The 18,954-nt window shown below is 45.6% G+C and overlaps 1 protein-coding gene and 1 non-coding gene across 2 annotated transcripts; both read right to left on the minus strand.

Annotated features, from left to right (window-relative positions):
* Positions 1–202: 202 nt before the first annotated feature.
* Positions 203–17,647, minus strand: FAM76B (family with sequence similarity 76 member B). Its single transcript, XM_049778578.1, has 10 exons — positions 17,461–17,647; positions 16,863–16,927; positions 15,082–15,136; positions 13,581–13,736; positions 11,680–11,882; positions 7,790–7,837; positions 7,370–7,450; positions 6,599–6,734; positions 4,385–4,486; positions 203–1,376 (listed from the first exon to the last, which is right to left on the minus strand). Exons 1-10 carry the CDS (start codon positions 17,545–17,547, stop codon positions 1,287–1,289), a joined length of 1,023 nt encoding a protein of 340 aa, XP_049634535.1. The 5' UTR covers positions 17,548–17,647; the 3' UTR covers positions 203–1,286.
* Positions 14,634–14,740, minus strand: LOC126017135 (U6 spliceosomal RNA). The gene has a single exon (XR_007498804.1). It is a non-coding gene; the product is annotated as a U6 spliceosomal RNA (small nuclear RNA).
* Positions 17,648–18,954: the final 1,307 nt, after the last annotated feature.

An 18,954-nucleotide genomic window follows, 5' to 3' on the forward strand; every position in this document is an offset into this window, starting at 1 on the left:
GGGCCCTATGAATGATTTTCTGATGAAACATTGAAGTGTCTAAACGTAACAGTAGATTCCAATTTATTCAAAGCACAGATTGATTTAAAACATAATTTTTTCCACAATTGATTTAAAATTACAAATTAAGTAGAGGATATATAAATATTAACTTAGAAAATCACATATCAGAGGAAAGTAGAGCTATGGACCATTTCAGAAAAAAAAATCTACAAAATTTAAAATTTCTTATAAAAGGAAAATGAAGCAAAACATGTGATTTGTAAAGTATAAGCATGAAGCCATATGATAAAAACCAAACCAAACCAGGTTTAAAAACGTAAATCTTTGGGGAGAGTTATGACATGATTCAACGCCTCCCATGGCCGATGGCTCAGATCAGAGTGAGGACTCAGGGCCATCCGGAGTCTATATATATGCACAATCAGTTCTGAATGCAATTGAAAACGCTTTTCTAGCAACTCTGATTTCCTTTTGAAATAGGCTTCTGTACATATGCATTTATATACAAACATTTATTCAACATGACTTTAAAACAAACTATGTACAAAAGATTAGCATTCCTATAAATAAAAACATTAGGTGGCAAAGAGGCACTTGTAAGTAAAAATCTACAGTAGTTTATACAAAACAGACACACCTTACCTCAGATACTGTACAATAACGTTAATTCCTCTACCAATAATGAAAATACTACTTTTACTAGCTCATGTAATGGTGTAGTTTTAAAAACATATTTACAGAGTATAGTCTGAAATTCATTTAATAAAAGCACCATGATTTTCTCTTAATTCATGTTAATGCAAAGTAAAAACACAATTACCAAAAGTGTTTTCACCATTTCCCTTATGTAAAAATTTCATATTTCTAAATTGAAAACTGTCAAGTCAGCATAGTGTGAAACAAACGATAAAGTCCAACCCCTACTCTCTGCCCTCCTAAAACCACGTTTCCTTTATTATTTATTGCATGTTGCACTTGATAAAGAGCACTGTCCAAGCACTCTTTGACAACTGCTTAATACTATTGCTGGCAAAATAGTTCCTGGATATCAAATAATTAAAAAGTTACTTCAAACCAGCTGAAGTTTTATCTGAATGTTTTACAACTTAAAAAAATGCTGTATAGTAGTTACAAAAGTGAACAGGAAACACGCCAAGTCACTTGGTGTGTAAAAATATTTTTCCACTATGCAGAATTTAAGGACTCAAGAGTCTTTCCCAATGGACACTTCCCAGCAGAAACACTAAAAAAAAACCAAACAAACAAAAAAAAAACCGCTACTCTCAAGGGGATGTGAGAATGCTTCCACTTTTGTCAAACTTTTTACCCTTTGACAATGCTGCAACCTGTTTGAGAAGTTCTCTGTTTTTGGCCTGTGGGAGATAAAAACATTTAAGATTAAAATGTAAGTATTTTTTTAAAGTTATGCTAAAAAAATGACTTAAAATATTACTCTTCCCACACAAATAGTAAGACTTGACTGAAACACTAACAAAGTAAAGGAAAGGCTGATAGATTTAGGGTCATCTCCTCTTTTGTGTATTTGGGGGGGGGCACAGCTGGTGTGCTTACTCCTGACTCTGCACTCAAGGATCCTCCTCAGTGGCTCTTGGGGAGCACATGGCATGTTGTGGACCCGACCTGTGGTTGCCTCCCATACAGCCTCTCACCTATGGGCAACCATCATAGCTTCCACACATGCAAACACTTGGAAAAAGACTGCGTAGGCCCATGAACCATAATGGGAATCATGTTGACAACAGCTGGTTCAGAAATCTTAGTTCAGCTCTAAGAACGAGAGAAAATCTCTTTGCCTTGTGCTTGGAGAGAACTAGGATTCTTCAGTGTCTTGGTGGATGTCTATGGACCACGTTCCCACCACTCCTCTCCCGTCTGCCCCGTGTGGGCACAGGCTGAGGCAAGACCTCCCTTGTAGGTGCTGAACTCCTGCCCCAAACCCCCAGACTGGCCCTTCCTGAATGCAGGAACTCCTCAAGATGACCACTATTGGGGTGTATCACCCCCCAGTACTCCCCAGAGCATCAAGAATAGGTTCTATGTAACCACCTTCAGTGTCCCCGAGAGCATCAGCACCTAAAGTAGTTCCTAAACTACTGAGCCTAGCAGAAAGGCACAGAGTAGGCCCTCACTCGAATAGCTGTTCTCTTGGTCTTGTATCAATGTAGCTCCCCAGCTAAAGAGGCTGATCTGGAATCTTAACATCGTTTATAACTTGGAGCTCTTGGGAAATGCTTTTGTCGAGTTGTTTCTTCCCCAGACCTGACTGTCACATACTATTGGGAAGCTCTCCGAGCAAGGTCAGTTCCTTGCTGCAGGGTTCACTCTCTCATCAGCACCTCTGAAATAAGAGAACTCAATGTGCATAGCTACCGCCTGAGACACTGACTGGGCTGCCCTGGTAGTGGGCATGACACCAGAGGCACAGGAATGGGCTCTGTCACTAAGGATGGAGACCAGGAGTTGTCATGGAACAGGACAAAGAACGACAAGGTCAGAGTCACAAAAAATGTGGTGTTTCCGGGTCACTTCTGACCCCTTATGTGAGCACAATTCATCTCTGGCAAGCGGGGCTGCCACAGAGCCTGTTACAAGGAGCAAATCTCCAGTCTCTGGGAGAGCCTAATGGCATGTTCTACTAACAAGGAAATGGGCATTACAGCTTTCCTCACCTACATCAGTCAACACAAATGTCCAGAAATGCTTCCCTGAACTTCCAGTGACCCAGAACCCAAGTCACCAGTCATTTCAGCAGTGACAAATCTGGATTTTCCAAATTTAGGTGCTGTTCAGTTTTCCTGTTATGTCCGATTTACTTCTGAGCTATGGTTGATCACAGATCAGAGAAAAAATACAGGGCTTATAGTGTGAGCCTTGCATTTGATCCCTGGTACCACATGGTCCTCTGGCGCCCCTAATGGCCCTAGAGAAAATGCCAGGATGGCTCAGGTAACCTGGCCCTCATGGTCCTCAGAGTTCTTGCAGAGATCGCTGGGATGGCCCCAGACCCCCTGAGTACTACATAAGAAAGGAAAAAAAAAAAAATCAACACCAACAAAGAGATTTTGTGTCCAGGCAATCATTCAGCTTTAATAGCTGAAAAAGAAAATCAGATTACGTAACTAATCCTTGCTGGTGAGTAAAGCCAAAAATGAACTAGGTTTTTGTTTTGTTTTGTTTTTTTTTTGGTTTTTGGGCCACACCCGGCAGTGCTTAGGGGATTACTCCTGGCTGTCTGCTCAGAAATAGCTCCTGGCAGGCACGGGAGACCGTATGGGACACCGGGATTAGAACCAACCACCTTTGGTCCTGGATTGGCTGCTTGCAAGGCAAACACCACTGTGCTAATCTCTCCGGGCCCCAAAAATGAACTAGGTTTTGCATTTAGGAGAGGGCGCTGGCTGTGACACAAGTTGGAAGGTCCACAAAGTGCCAGATTCCACTGTCTCTCCAAAATAACATCGGGGTTAAAAACTGGCACCTGAAAGTGACTTACACAGTTCCTAACCCCACTTTGTGCCTTACTCCATTCCAGCTCCCTATAGAGAGAACACAACAGAGACAGGAATAGAGGACGCCAAAGAAAACTAGCAGTGCCTATTCTTTCCACAGTTGCACTTGTCCACCCAAAGGCTCCAAGGTCCCAAGGGACTGTGCTGGGCAAGCAGCATCTTTCTCACCTTTACCATCTCAGACTTTACCCAAAGATCCATCCCACAAATGCCACATATGGAAATGGTCAGAAGACATATGCAGTATGGCCTGATCTTAAGCTGCAAGGATGGTGGGCCAAGGGAGGAACAGCTTCCATGTCTTTAGGCTATGTCTCAGCACACCCCTTCATTGGCTGTCCTGGGGCCTCAGGCACTGCTCAGTATTCTGGATACTGAGCCTACCAAGGACCCTGCGAACAGGAGCAGACCCCTATGTAATTCTTTAAGATCTTGCCTTGCCTCACCGCACGCAGCCTCAGTGTCCTCCCAAGACCCCCCTTGAATTGGTTCTGCACGCTCACCTCTCTACTACTCCCTGTGAAGGGGTGGTGGGGGAAGTGGAAAGAATTATACAGCCTTAGGGTTACACCTCAGTTTCACGAATCTAACCTCAATTTCTGCTTCTTACCATGACAACCAATTGAACAGGCACCAAGGATGTCCTCCGAACACCTCATCTCAAAGCTAGACCGAACTGTTCAGACCAAACACATTGAATCCCCTCAAGTGACCTCAAGCAACAACTTCTTCTGGGATTGGGGTTCAATGCTATTATACGACCAAAAATCCAATGGCCCACGAGACATCTGCTAATGGGAAAGAGTCTACAACAATGGATCCTCCTGGGCTTCCGCCACCAGGCTGCTTACCTGCAGCTGCTCCACGGTTTCTTTGTGAGCTTTTTCCATGCTGTTCATCTTGGTTCTTAAGTTTGACTCCTGATACTGGAAGTCTGCCTTTAGTTCTGTTAGCTAAGCAAAAAAGAGAGAAAGCATATAGGCACACAGATATCTACAATATATACATGAACATAGTGTTTTCATTTTTTTGGTTTGTTTTTGTTTTTGGGTCACACCCAGCAGCGCTCAGGGGCTACTCCTGGCTCAGTGCTTAGAAATCGCTCCTGGCAAGCAAGGGGGACCATATGGGATGCCGGGATTCGAACCACCGTCCATTCTGGATCAGCTGCTTACAAGGCAAATGCCTTATCGCTGCTGTGCTATCTCTTCGGCCCCTTAAATATGCTTCTTAATAAACTTAATAACAGTAGGGGAAGATGTCAAGAATAGTTGCCTGAGTGTCATAACTCATCTAACTTTTGTCAACTGGTCCAGTCGTTTATTACAGTATAACTTTAATGTAAAATATTTAACATCACAAGGACTTTAGAAAGTTGCTTCTTACTTTTTTTTATTTATTTATTTATTTTAATTTTTATTATTTTTTTTGTTTTTGTTTTTTCGGGCCACACCCGTTTGATGCTCAGGGGTTACTCCTGGCTAAGCGCTCAGAAATTGCTCCTGGCTTGGGGGGACCATATGGGATACCGGGGATCAAACCGTGGTCCTTCCGTGGCTAGCGCTTGCAAGGCAGACACCTTACCTCTAGCGCCACCTCGCCGGCCCCGCTTTTTATTTTTGTTTTGTCTGGTTTTTTTTTTTGGGGGGGTGCACACCTGTTGACACTCAGGGATTACTCCTGGCTATGCACTCAGAAATCACTCCTGGCTTGCAGGACCATATGGGACACCAAGGCTTTGAACCTCGGTCTGTCCTAGGCTAGCACTTGCAAAACAGATACCTTACCTCTAGCGCCACTGGTCTGCCCCTGCTTTTTTCTTTTTTTTAAAAGGTGACTTCTCTGGACAGAGTTTGGTAACAAGTATGCTGACTGGAAAATATAAAACTTAATCCCTCAGAAAATGTTCCCCATAAGTACATAAATGTCATATGTAAATAGTGAACACTAACACAGTATTATATATATAAATATTATTAAGATGTAAGGTGTAAACACTAGAACAAGAGCCTATAAGCAGTGAGTATGAAAACTGGTTTCAGATTGATTTTTCTGTGATGTTGGGGCCCAAACTGAGAGCTTGTGTGAGGCAAGTGCCCTCCTAGTAACAAATCTCCTGGTCTTGAGGGCCACAATATTTCACATGATATTCCACTGACATCTCATTTTCAAACCATGACATGAGATCAATTTTCTTTTCTTTCTTTTAATATTTTTTTTAATTTCTTTTCTTAATTTTTAATTTTTTGGTTTTTGGGCCACAACTGATAACGTTCAGGGGTTACTTACTCCTGGCTATGCACTCGGAAATTGCTCCTGGCTTGGGGGACCATATGGGATGCCGGGGGGGATCAAACCGAGGTCCATCCTAGGCTAGCGTGTGTAAGGCAGATGCCTTACCGCTTGCGCCACTGTCTGGCCCCTTTTAATATTTTCTTAAGCACTGGTTATAGAAATGTTTGTAGTTGGGTTTCAATCATAGAATGCACACTATCCTTCACCCGTGTAACCTTCCTGCCATCAATGCCTCTCTCCCAGACTGTCTTCGGGACAGGCATTCTACTGCTCTCTCTCTCTTACTGTAATTGTCGTGGTAGTTGTCAGTGCAGTTAGTGCTCCAACGGTGCTCACTGCTCTTTGCGGTAAGCTTCAGATCATGGCCTGGTCCGTCTGGCTCTCATCTCCATTGTCTCTGGATATTAGCACCATACTGCCTTTTATTTTGCTTTTATCTCTCAGATGAGACTTTCTATGTCTATTCCTCTCCCTCTGACTCACTTCACTCAGCAGAACAGTATGAAACCAATTTTCAAATGACAAGTTTACTAAACACCAATGTTTAGAGATTATTTTAATCTGAATTGGATCTCAATTCAGTGTAACAAAAGTTGTGAAAGATCATCTTTACCTATCTGCCATGGAAGCTTAGAATCTAGTCTGAACTGGCATGTGGTCTTAAAGAATCACACAGAGCAAATATTACTCAAGTGGCCAAAGGACTAAGGGACCAAGGGACTACGTGGCAGTTCTGAAGAGGCGATGGAGCGGAGCCAGAGCGGCCTCACCTTCTTGTCCTTCTCCAGGATGGTCTGGTCTCTCTGCTGCAGGAGGCGCTTCAGAGACAATACCTCTTCCTTCAGCTGACTGATGAGGACGAAATTGTCTGTTCCCCCACTATCTCCTGACTGGTTGATAGAGCTACTAGAGAGAAAACAAAAAACAGCCCAGGTCAGTGAAGTAGAAGAAAGATTAGAATCTGTTCAAATTGCATAAATTAGACAATTCCACAAACATCCTTAAAGCTAATGCAAAAAAATATGTACCTGACAGAAATGGATGCAACTGGCAAATTACCTTACTAATGGCACACATTAATACACCTGCAGAAATATAATTCAGTATTAGCTTTTAGGGGGTCAATACTTCTAGTGTAAAGCATTAGGCAGCCAATTTGTACAGTAACATCAGCAAATGTCTGGCTAATGAACTACAACCATCTAAAACAGTCTCCCAAAAAGGTCCATTTTAAAGAAATCACGTTACGATTTGTGTCTCACTGAGATTAAGAAAAGGTTTTGAATGCAGATATGTTTTCCTTAAAAATACAAACACACCCAAATTTATTTCCCAAATAAAACCTATTTCCGTGCCACTTTATTGCCAAAATTAAGTTTTAAAATCTTAAATGACTGTTTATCTCCTACTCATTACTCTTCTTAAAGAATTCAATGTAGAAAAAAACATGTTTTTATTATGTTACTCTTAGTAATTGGCAATAAAAAATAAATGTTCAGCTAAGTTGAATTTTTATAGCGCATAAGGAATTTGTTATTTACCTATCTCCATTTGATGGCTTAGATTCCAATTTGGGCTTTTTCTTTGGAGTTTCATTCTGAATTGCTGCAGAGGATTTATGGCTGAAACCAAACGTCAGTAAGATTAGAGAAAAAAGAGGTCCCAAACCATTATTATTCCCCCAAATACTAATGACTCAATAATTATTGAGTTTTAAAAATCCTATGTCACAATGCTATAGGGATGCCACATTAAGCACATACACACATTTTGGGCTGGAGCGATAATACAGCAGGTAAGGTGCTTGCTTGCCTTGCACGTTGCTGACTGGGATTTGATGCCCAGCACTGCTAGGAGTGATCCCTGAGCACAGAGCCACGAGTAAGTCCTGAGAACAGCTGAGTATGGCCCAAACTACACCCTGTTCTGAAGCCCTTCAGGAAAATGCGTAAGATAGTTACCTCTGCTTCCATAGTCCCTGCTCTTGATCTGGACTCAGATTGCTGATTCTGAAAAACACATGAATGACATCAAAGAACACTTATTCACTGTCTCTACAATTACTAGCATTCCTTCCCCTGGGATCTATTGGTTGTACGTGTTTAAATCTTTGTTCGGAAAAGGTCAGATCCTATACTCAGGCTAATATTCACCTGATAAGTCACATTCTATTAAGATGCATAACTGACCAAATGATTACTAGTCATTCATTATAGATTCTTTGAGGAAGATGGCATAATAGAAACTAAATTTTCTCTAATATCAGGACTTTCATGTTATCCCCACATGCAGCGTGATGAGCATCGAAATCACAGCCTGTTTTCAGGATGACAGAGAATGACAATTACTGTTTAGACTCTTCCATTCCAGTCATGTTTCTCTTGGGAGTGACTTGAGGTGTTTAAAAATGGGGTGTGAGTTGGGACTAGGGACCACTTTAGCCTTGTTTCTTTCTGGTTTCCCTAAGAACCACTTTAAAAGTCTCTAGAGTTTTCTTTCTCCCTTTTTTTTTTTTTGGGGGGGGGTTTGAGGGGGCATACCCAGTGACATTCAGGAGTTACTCCTAGCTATGTGCTTAGAAATTGCTCCTGGTGGGGCCGGAGAGATAGCAGAGTGGTAGGGCGTTTGACTTGAAAGCGGCTGACCCAGGTCCAATGGTGGTTCAAATCCCAGCATCCCATATGGTCCGCTGGTGCCTGCCAGGAGCGATTTCTGAGCAGAGAGCCAGGAGTAACCCCTGAGCGCCGCCGGGTGTAACCCCAAAACAAAAAACAAAACAAAACAAACAAAAAAGAAATTGTTCCTGGCTAGGGGGTCCATATGGAATGCTGGGATTGATTGAACCAGGTTCATCTTGGATCAGCTGTGTGCAAGGCTGTTGTGCTATTGCTCTGGCCCCTCTAGATTTTTCTTCAGTCCATATTCTGAAGAAGTAATGCTGTGCTGGGAGATTTTACAGTAACAAAATAATTTTAAAACTGAAACGCTAATACAACTGCCTTTCCATTGTGCCCTAAGACTAATCAAAGGTGAATTCTTATGCATTTCCTCGTGTGATTGCAGGTGAGCCATTCTCACTAACTGCTCGTGAGCTCACACAGTATGCACAGAGCAGCTCTAACCCACCAGACACAGGAGCAACTAGAACTGGGCGCTGTGACCTTAGCAAGAGTTAAGTCATTTAAAAATACCTGCGCCTTAATTCCTTCAGTGAAACTGGCACAGCACACAACTTACCAGGAGACAAGGTTATAAGATCTCATGGTGCAGTGTAAGCAGGCAGGCGACACGCAAGGTGGAGAGTTCTAAGAATGTGAGTGTGAGATTGTGTGTGTGTGTTCCTTTATTATTGTTAGCTGTAAAAGGTTTCAAAGCAAAAGTAAAGAACAGACCATGCTCTTAAGCACTAACTGAAAATAAATTCTAAATTGAGCAGTTTACTGCTATCCAGCTGTTATTTTTGAGGCCATGAACTGTGACCCACCAACCGATGAGTTCAGTTAGCTTTATATTTTTACGGATTTCACTCTAAGCAGTAGCAAGCTATGTAACACACTTGAATATGACTTCAGATTCAAGGTGAGAATAATTACCTTGCAAATGTTTAAAATGAAGCCAAACTGATAGCACAGTGGGCAGGGTGCTTGCCTTGCATGTCATCAACCCGGATTCTATTCCTGGCATCCCATATGGTCCCCCCTCCCCCCACCTCCGCCCCGAGCCTGCCAGGAGTGATCCCTGAGTGCAGAGCCAGAAATCAGGCCTGAGCACCACCAGGTGGGACACAAAAACCAAAGAAAAGAAATGCTTGAAATGCTTGTATAGGACAGATCGGATGCTTTCACACCAGGACAGGCCTTAGCTTCTCCCTTACACCCCGTCACTATATATCACAGGATCTGTGTGCCTCAATGTTCTAGGGCAGTGAACTTAAGCTGGAACCCCACCAACTGTTTCTCATTGTCCAGTGATCTCTAGCCATTAAGTATAAAAGAGAATCGTATTTCTTTTTTTCTTTTTTTTTGGTTTTTGGGCCACACCCGGCGTGCTCAGGGGACCATATGGGACACCGGGATTTGAACCAACCACCTTTGGTCCTGGATCGGCTGCTTGCAAGGCAAACACGGCTGGGCTATCTCTCCGGGCCCAGAATCGTATTTCTTAAGCAAATCAAAAGAACTACTGGAGGTCAATTAACCTCCTTTCCTTTCTTTGAAGCCCTTTTTCCAGAGCTGAGATGACTGACACAGAAATGGGCTTTTAAGATATGCTGTGGTGTATGAACTCACATCATTGGAAGACAAATGCATCCATAAAGGATATGAGAAACAGGCATTTCTGCAGACTTAGGGGCGGCTCTGGCAGATACTATTGGGGGAAAATGTTGGGAAGATGGTTTGTTTTTTTGCTCCTGGAGATCTGTGTCCTGTCCTAAGTAGTACTCTGACATCCTGAGAGAAGGCTGATGTGGGCAGGTGGCTACACATATCCCTGAGCCAGCCCAGTGGAAAAAAGAACCCCATCCAACAGGTGCTTTACACATGTTAAGTCAAATCCTGCCGTCTGGACAGAGTGATGGCACATTCCAAAAACAAGTAAATTTCTTGTGAACAGAATGTTTAACATACCTAGAACTTAAAAGCTGATAGAAATTTTGGGGAAAAACATGGTTTCTTCTAAAAATGGGTGTCATGCTCCTGTTCTTCTCATTTTGAGTGTATAATCTTCACTTTAGGTTTTGTTGCTGCTGTTTTATGGTGTGTGTGTGTGGGGGGGATCACCCCTGACAATGCTTAAGAATTACTCCTGGTAGTGCTTGGGGCACCAGATGGGATGCTGGGGATAAACACAGGGCAGCTGCGAGCAACACAAGCACCCTCCCCACTGTACTATCTCTTTAGTCCCCAACATTTCAGCATTCTTAATTTTCTCCAGAGGTTTAAAAAGTCTTTGAGTATTAGAGAGAGGGTACAACAGGCAGGGCCTTGCACATGGTCGCCTCAGGTTCAGTTCCTGGCACTCCATAAGATCCCCTGAGCCCACCTACAGTGATCCCTAAGAATACAGGCCATAGACATCCCTGGGCACAGTTGGTGTAGCCCAAAAACCCAACACTTCACCCCCTCCCCCCAAAAAAGGGCCAGAGTGGTGGCACAGCGGTAGGGTGTTTGCCTTGCAAACCAGTTTGACTTCCCGGTGTCCCATATAGTTCCCCAAGCCAGGAGCAATTTCTGAGTGCACAGCCAGGGATAACCCCTGAACGTCACTGGGTGTGGCCCAAAAACAAAAAAAAAAAAAACGAAAGAAAGAAAAAAACACCAAGGCTTTTGATAAATCACTGTAATAGTTACTCTGATAAGAAATGATCAATCATTGTGTATAGTAATTACCTATATGTCTTGCCTCCGTAATAATGATGGTTAAATATATACCATGTAATTAAAATTCGCTCTTAATTTATTCTTTGGGGGACATCCTAATAAGTGCTCAGAGGCCCAAAGGACCCTCAGGTGGTTCCCACTCAAACAAGCTGGCCACTAAGTCCAAGGACCCAAGATGCTACTCAGGCCCTGCAATGCCAGCCTGGCAGGTCACCTGGGCTGTGTGTACCCAGGAAAGCTCAGGGAACTGTGGAATGCTGGCAACCAAGTCAGGGCCAAGTGAATGGACCTTCATCCCAATACGACCTCCTCTGGGCCCAATGGGTGCGATTCTACACCCCGCATAAAGTTGGGAAATAGTCTGAGATGTTCACGCTTACCACATCCAAGGCCAAACTGCAAGAAGCTGGACCACTAGAAGGCATCTCGAGCAGAGGCGAACTCTAGAAAGCTCCTTCCAAGGGACTTACTTGTGATGGCTGCTGCCGTGCCGGTGGTGGTGGTGGTGATGGTGGTGGTGGTGGTGATGCTTCGAATGATGCTGGTCTTTCTCAGGAAGGGATGAAGAGGAATTTGAGTGCGAAGATCCCAGGCTCTTTCTCTGTTCTTTAGTCTTCTGTAAAACTCTCTTGTATGATAAAGTACAAAGCCAGCAGAGTAACTTCCCATCAACCTTTTTGAAGAAAGTATGTGCATGAGATTCAAAACCCATTTCCACTGGCCACACTAAAACTAAGTGAGGAAAACTCACCAAATTCCAACTTGATACCCCCAACTCATCACCCTCTCCCCACTTATTCAAGTGCAGAATGGGAGAAAAATCAAAACTTCTCAAGCTTGGGGAAATCCTATTTTGGAAGATGACAAAATTGGCAACATATAGACTTCCATGAGCTTCAAATCATTTTTAACTTGGGGGAAAAAACCCCCACCATAAATGGATGTATTGCAAAGATCTGCAATGAAGGAGTTTTCTTTAAGCACTATCATGAATCTTGAATTATTAAATCACTATTAAAATGTGAAAGAGGGCTGGAGTGATAGCACAGCAGTAGGGCATTTGCTTTGCACATGGCTGACCCAGGACAGACCTGGGTTTGATGCCCGGCATCTAATTTCATCCCCCAAGACTGTCAGGAGTGATATCTGAGAGCAGATCCAGGAGTAACCCAAGTGCTGCCAGGTCTGGCTCCAAAACCCAAGTAATAAATAAAATAATAAAACGTGACGGAAACACTTCCATTCCTATCATCCTAAAAACTGTTCGTTTACAGGGAAAAAAAAAAAAGAGTCCAAGTGACTGATACAACCACTTCTCATCTGTGAGTTTTGTTGTCTTTTGGCTAAAACGGAATCCTCTCCAAATCACTCCCAACCCAAATCAGTTGCTGGGATTTCTAGCTGTGCTTTGTGCTGGTGCCAAGTACATCACATGTGACTGTCATATACTTTCAGTAAAATATACAGGGAGGTGTCAGGCTCACTGAGGCCGAAGTTACAGTGCAACTGCCCATGAGACCAATGTTCCCAATCAACAATGTATAAGGATCTTTAAACAGAAATGTACATGAAACAAGACTATGGACTGATAGACTGAGTTCCTACTGTGACAGGAAGACAAGGACCAATTCTCAGGAACAATTAGCCTGGGCAAAGCTGATGTTTCCTGCAAACCCAAGGAACCATAAGTGCCCAGACAATGAGAATAAATGTGTATTAAAAGAGAGACTTCCCAAGACTAAGACTATAGGAGTAAAGTCAAGTTTCTCTCTCCTTTTTGTCCGAACATGTACTATTCTTTTTAACTAGGTGCACACCTGTGTGTATGTCTGTGCACATTTTATATCTATGTGCCGGGGATTGAGAGAGTCCCTCAGAGTCATTCTCCCAGTCACGGGACAGTGACCAGCTGGTGTGACTCTCAGCAGTCAAGAGCTGTCCAGATCTCAGTCAGCGGCAGAATGAAACAGTGGACCCAAATGAGTTCCCAAAGAAGAGGCCCAAGAGGAACTTTGAATTATACAAATCATACAAGCTAATATTCATTTGTCTGGGGTGTTTGTGCTTGAAAGGGCTAAGTCACTGAAAGGACAGAACAGTAGTTAGTAAAAATTCTCATGAGCCAAACAGCTCCACATGGGCACCACAGAAAGAGCTTTTTTAAAGGGGAGTCCCAGGGAGCCCAACCACAAACTACACAGGGTACAAGGAGGAAATCTCACTCCCCTCTACTTCAGGACAGTGACCCCCAACCACATCTTCCAGAACCCCAAGAAGACAGCATTGTTTTAAGCAGAGTGGAGACGGCTAGGATTTCCCACTAGTTTTTCGTGTTTGATATAAGTTCCAGCAAATGACCAGGAACACAGACCTTTCTTCTTCCTTCCTCCTTGCGGTCAAAAGCACACTGTTGCTTGCACTGCTCACACGTCTGGGGTGGCCCATATTTCTTTTCTGAGTTTGTGCAACGCTGACACTTTGTGCCAATAAACGCTGCTATTATGTTACAGTACTGACAAGGTTTGGGCTGAAAGAGAGACATTCTCCATTAGTTGAAATATTTAAAAATACTAAAGATTTGCTGCATAAAGCATGCCTGTGGTACATGCTTTTGTATTTCTGGAATTAAGGAAGCTGAAAAGCAAAACATTCCCCCCATCAGATGTTACCTAATTGAAGCCAATAACATCCTTTATGTTTCTATTCATTCGGTACTTTTTCTGGAGCCATGAAGCTCATTGACATGAGAAAATTTTCTCACATGAAAACCGTTTCAAATGGTAAAAATAAAGGTGTGACTGAGAGAGAAGGCTCATGCGTTGCTCAGGCATCTAGCATCTGGAGGAACAAATCTCTACTATGTCAAAAATCCTGCCCAGATTTGTTTTATCATGTATTCAAACACACAATTTATTTTTGTCATATACAGGGGCAGGTGACGTAAGGAACATATGTTCAGCTAAAAACAATGACATAACATGCTCAGTATAAACTTAAAACCAACATCCTTAATTTTCTCTCACTCAGTACAATTCAGAATGCTTTAGATGCTTAAGGCCAGCATTCTAACAGCATATGAATAATGTCTACATATTACTATAGGACATCCTGACTTCCACAAATGTCTACCTAACTGTGCTATGTAAGTAAATGTTGTTTGCAGATAAAGCTCTTTACAACTAGGAATTACATATTTAAATGGAGCTGAGAGAACATGTGACACTAGTGGCAGGGATGAAACTGAAGACCTGACCTATGCTTTGCAGGTAAGTCTATCACTTGAGGGAGGTTCCAAATCCTTGTGTTTAAATATTTTAGGAATATGATCTCACAATGAAATTCAATCTGCATAAAGCATGCATACGCTAATGACCATTTTATTATTTGCTGTATGAGACTGACCCCAGGCCCTTACAAATATAAGACAAACATACAATGAACATTCTATTTGCATGTCATCCTTGCACAGGGGCCACGCTAATCTTCTCTATATCGTTCCAATTTTAGTGTGCATACTGCCAAAGTGAGCACGAGACAATGAACATTCTAAGATGTTCTCTCATCAGTCTATAGAAAGTTTTTCCTGAAACATTTTTTATAAGTTAGCATATTTGAGAATGTGAGAATATTATCTTTTAAAAGCCCCATCTTGGGGGGCCAGAGCAATAGCACACAGTAAGGCATTTGCATCACACGCAGCCAACACAGGACAGACCATGGTTCGAGTCCCATGAGCCTGCCAGGAGAGACTTTTGAGCGCAGAGCCAGGAGTAACCTGAACAGCTCAGGGTGTGACCCCAAAGCAAAACAAAAATAAAAAAGCCCCATCTTTGAGAAAAACCTTAAAAATATGAAGTGAAAATATGACATACCGTGCCAAATTGTTTCACATTTTGAGCACACTTCTTACAAATTGTGTTCGTTTTGCTGGAAAGGAAAATTGTACAGACGATCAAATTTATGCAGCTTTCTGAGGAATCAGCATAGCAATGAACAAAGAGTAAGCAGATTAGTCCATGAAAATGTGAATTTAAAATTTTGAACACCAGGAATAAATTAAAAAATACACATAGGGATCTTTTTAGAGTTATCAATGAACTCAATGTAATGATCTTACAATTAACAGGTGCTTTCCGACATTTTTACTGTGCAGTTTTTGGTAAGGAAACAAATGCTACTGGTTCCTTGTTAAAGTCACTGGTTCTCACTCTAATCAGGACATTTCTTCTTTGCACGTGCTTGTCCCAACTGGGCAGGAATAATCTCTGGGTTGGACTCGACCCCTACCTGTTCTCCATGCATGGGGCATGGGGGTGGTCCCACTCTTCCCAATAAAGACCTCGGGTTAGAGACTTCAGGTTTTGACCCCACAGCTGTCAGTCTGTCTGCGGGTGCCCTTTTGCCTGCTTGCAAATAAATAGCTTGTGGTGGAAGTTGCTGGGCTTGTTTTATCCTCCTAAACTGGTGTGGATTGTTTCCTGTGCCAGCATTGCTTCCAGACCCGTGTTGAGGCTTCCTGTTACAACCCTTAACTTCCCAGAACTTCCACATCGCTATCACCAACTGGAGCCACTGGTCTGCACTGAGCATTCCATACCTCGGGGATGCCCAGAGCCATCTAAGTTATTTAAGTTCTTCTGTGCGTGCTCTCCTTAGGAAGGCATTCGGGTAGGGTCAAGGAAGAACGGTAACCTAGGAGCTCTCCTTCTAGTGCCATCTAAAAACCTATATAGACCCAGGAGAGAAGATTCTTAGTGAAAGTGACCAGAAGGCCCAGTAAGAGGCCAGAATGACAGGACAGTGTGGAGGGTGTTTGCCTTGCACGTGGTAGGCACCCAGTAAGATTCCCCAAACCCCTGCCAGGAATAATTCCTGAGTGCAGAGCCAGGAGTAACCCCTGAGCACAGCTAGGTGTGGCCCAAAATCAAACTGAAAAAACAAACATAAAAGCAAGGCCTAGTGACTCTACTTAACCACCCTGCATCGTGCATTTGCAGGTCACAAAGAAAGAAATAAAAGTGGTAATTATTAGCTTGTGGCGGTCACTTTCTGAATCTAATACATAAAAGTAGCACATTTTGGTCTACAACGTTTACCTGTGGTTGTTACATGTCAAATTGTGGCAAGGAAACAGTAGCAAACTTACCTGCGAATTAACTCGAAACTAAGTAACTATCTCACCTTCGTTACAGAGATGATTTTACAGACTTTTGCTTTATTTTTTGGTGTTTGGACCACACACGGTGGTGCTCAGGGCTCACTCCTGGCTCGGAGCTCAGGAATCAGCCGATGGGCTTGGAGGACCCTATGGGATGCAGAGGATCGCGGGTCAGCCACGCGCAAAGCAAACGCCCTGACCACTGTGCTATCTATCGCCCTGGATTTCTGTTGCAGCTATTTTTAATAGCCTAACAGGAGGCCTGCTTATAAGGAACTTCATTAGCAATTCTTCATTCTCCGAGGATCGATCGAGGCTGTTTCCCTCAATGTAAAATGAAGCCTGGTCACCGCTCTTTGGGTAATGTATGTACGAAAGAAAGGCTCACAGCTTCCAATCGGAGGAACGAAAACCATCTAACTTTAACATAAACATGGGGCTTGCCCCTCTAAGAATGGGGCACTCTGTCAGTGGAAATGAAGTCGGCCTACACACCTCTCTTGCTGAAACTCGGATCTGCAGTAAGTACATTTGACGATAGGATGTGCAATCCGGCATTCCTGCGAAAAGAAGAGAATATATGTATTTATATACAGCTCCAAAGTCCCGCTTTCCTGCTGGGGAAAGGGCCTCTAACTCTCATAAAACCTGTGCCCTGCTGGAGGGGACCCTAGGACAGGTTGCATGCAGTCCCCACCACTCCTGGGTAAGGAGAACAAGTGGGGGGTATCTTTTGTCTTTCAGAATGTGGGGGGTCAACCCCAGACACACCACACACAAAGCTGCTGTCCAGCCTTCCAGGATCAGATTTTTGGGCAACCCTGGCTTGGATGGGAGGGGAGGGAGGAGCTCGGGAAGCGGCAGCACTCAGTTCCCACGCGACTCACTTGGCGCCTCGGGGTGTGGGGAAAGAAATGGGGGTGACCCAGGGCTTCTGGGGCTTCGGAGCAAGGATCCACCCGGAGGGGACCCACCAGGCCAGGCCCATCCACCCGGAGTGGGGCAAACGATAAAAAAGATCCTGGGCCTCCCCGGGTGCCAGGTGGGATCGAGGGGTGGCTCCCGGCTTTCGGGGGGCCCCGCGCTCAAGCACCTTGCAGAGCTGCTGGCCCTGGGAGAGCTCCTCGAACGGGTAGCGCTGCGTGCACTTGGTGCAGGCGTACAGGGCCGACGCCGCCATCCTGCCGGGGCGGGCGGGGCCCCGCAGGGAGATCGGAGGCCGCCGCCGCCGCCCCTTCGCCCGGCCGGGTGCGCCCGCGGGGTCCTCCGCCTGCCTGCACGTCGGGCCCGGCCCCCGGGTTCCCTTCCCGCCCGGACGGCTAGGCCCGAGCTCGGCGGAGGGAGACAAGGTGGCGAGTGGGCTGCGCTCAGCTGCGCGACGGCGCTGGTGCATCCGCTTCCGCCTCCGTCCCCGCCGCTGATTGGCCGCGGCGGCGCGGACGTCAACGAGGAGCCACGCCCCTCGGGCGCTCCCACAAAGAAGCGCGGCGCGGGCCAATCGCAGCCCGGCCGGGCCGGCGCGCCAAAGCCGCCTCCGTGCGCATGCGCGCGCCACGCCCACTACCGCGCGCCTTCTGCCGCGGGGTCGGGGCTGCTCCGCGCTCCGGGCCTCCGAGCGGGCTTCCGGGGTGTCCCGTTCGCGGCGGCAGCCATTCCGGCCCGTGCTAGTTCCGCATGAAGGGACCCAGAAGTCAGTCAGGCAGACTCGCTGGTGGGACGTGAGGAGTCAGTACTTCCGTCGCCCCGAGAATCGTCCACCCAAGCCCGCCCTTCCTCCCTCAATCGTCGCGTTCCTGTAACCCGGAGAGCGCCCGCAGCACCAGCTGAGGACTCGAAAGGCGCGGCTTTATGACGTCAACCGGAAGGGGCGGGCTCCGAGCACACTCGGCGCTCTCATTGGCCCGGCGGCACGTCCGTTAGCGAGGGCGTGGGGGTGTTTGCGCCGCCTTATAACATCAACCGAAAGGGGCGGTTCCCACGGCGCACTCCCGGCGTTCTGATTGGCCCGGCGGCACGTCCGTTAGTGAGGGCGGCGGAGTCCTTTCCCTGGAAGGCGAACCCCGGCTTCAGCTGAGAAGCACACACGCGGCGCGCGGCCTTATGACGTTAGCCCGAAGGGGCGGGATCCCGGCGCTCTGATTGGCCCGGCGGCACGTCCGTTAGTGAGGGCGGCGGAGTCCTTTCCCTGGAAGGCGAACCCCGGCTTCAGCTGAGCACACACGCGGCGCGCGGCCTTATGACGTTAGCCCGAAGGGGCGGGATCCCGGCGCTCTGATTGGCCTGGCGGGACGTCCGTTGGTTAGAGCGGCGGGGAGGGTCCTTTTTCTCCGTAGAGTGAAGGTGGGCTCCAACTGAGATGAGACTCGCACGCGCGCGGCCTTATGACATCGCCGGGAGGGGCGGGCCGAGAGAGCTTATCCGGCGCTGTGACTGGCCCGGCGTTACGCCTATTAGGGCGGCGGGCGGGGACCATTCCCCCCGGGGAAAGAGGGCCGGCTACAGCTGCAAAGGCGCAAGAGACGCACGCCTATGACGTCACCAGAAGGGCGGGCCCTGCGGCTCGCTCCCGGCGTTCCGATTGGCCCGA

This window comes from Suncus etruscus, chromosome 8, assembly GCF_024139225.1.
Source record: "Suncus etruscus isolate mSunEtr1 chromosome 8, mSunEtr1.pri.cur, whole genome shotgun sequence".
Classification (NCBI taxonomy): domain Eukaryota; kingdom Metazoa; phylum Chordata; class Mammalia; order Eulipotyphla; family Soricidae; genus Suncus; species Suncus etruscus.

Bases quoted from the DNA above. Each gene is read 5' to 3' on its own strand.
- FAM76B (XM_049778578.1), bottom strand. From the start codon at position 17,547: ATGGCGGCGTCGGCCCTGTACGCCTGCACCAAGTGCACGCAGCGCTAC. The intron at 15,137-16,862 runs GTGTGTAGGCCG...TTTCCTTTCCAG, and splicing joins TCCGAGTTTCAGCAAGAGAG to CAAAACGAACACAATTTGTA. The intron at 11,883-13,580 runs GTCTGTGTTCCT...TTCTTCAAAAAG, and splicing joins AGGAGGAAGGAAGAAGAAAG to GTTGATGGGAAGTTACTCTG.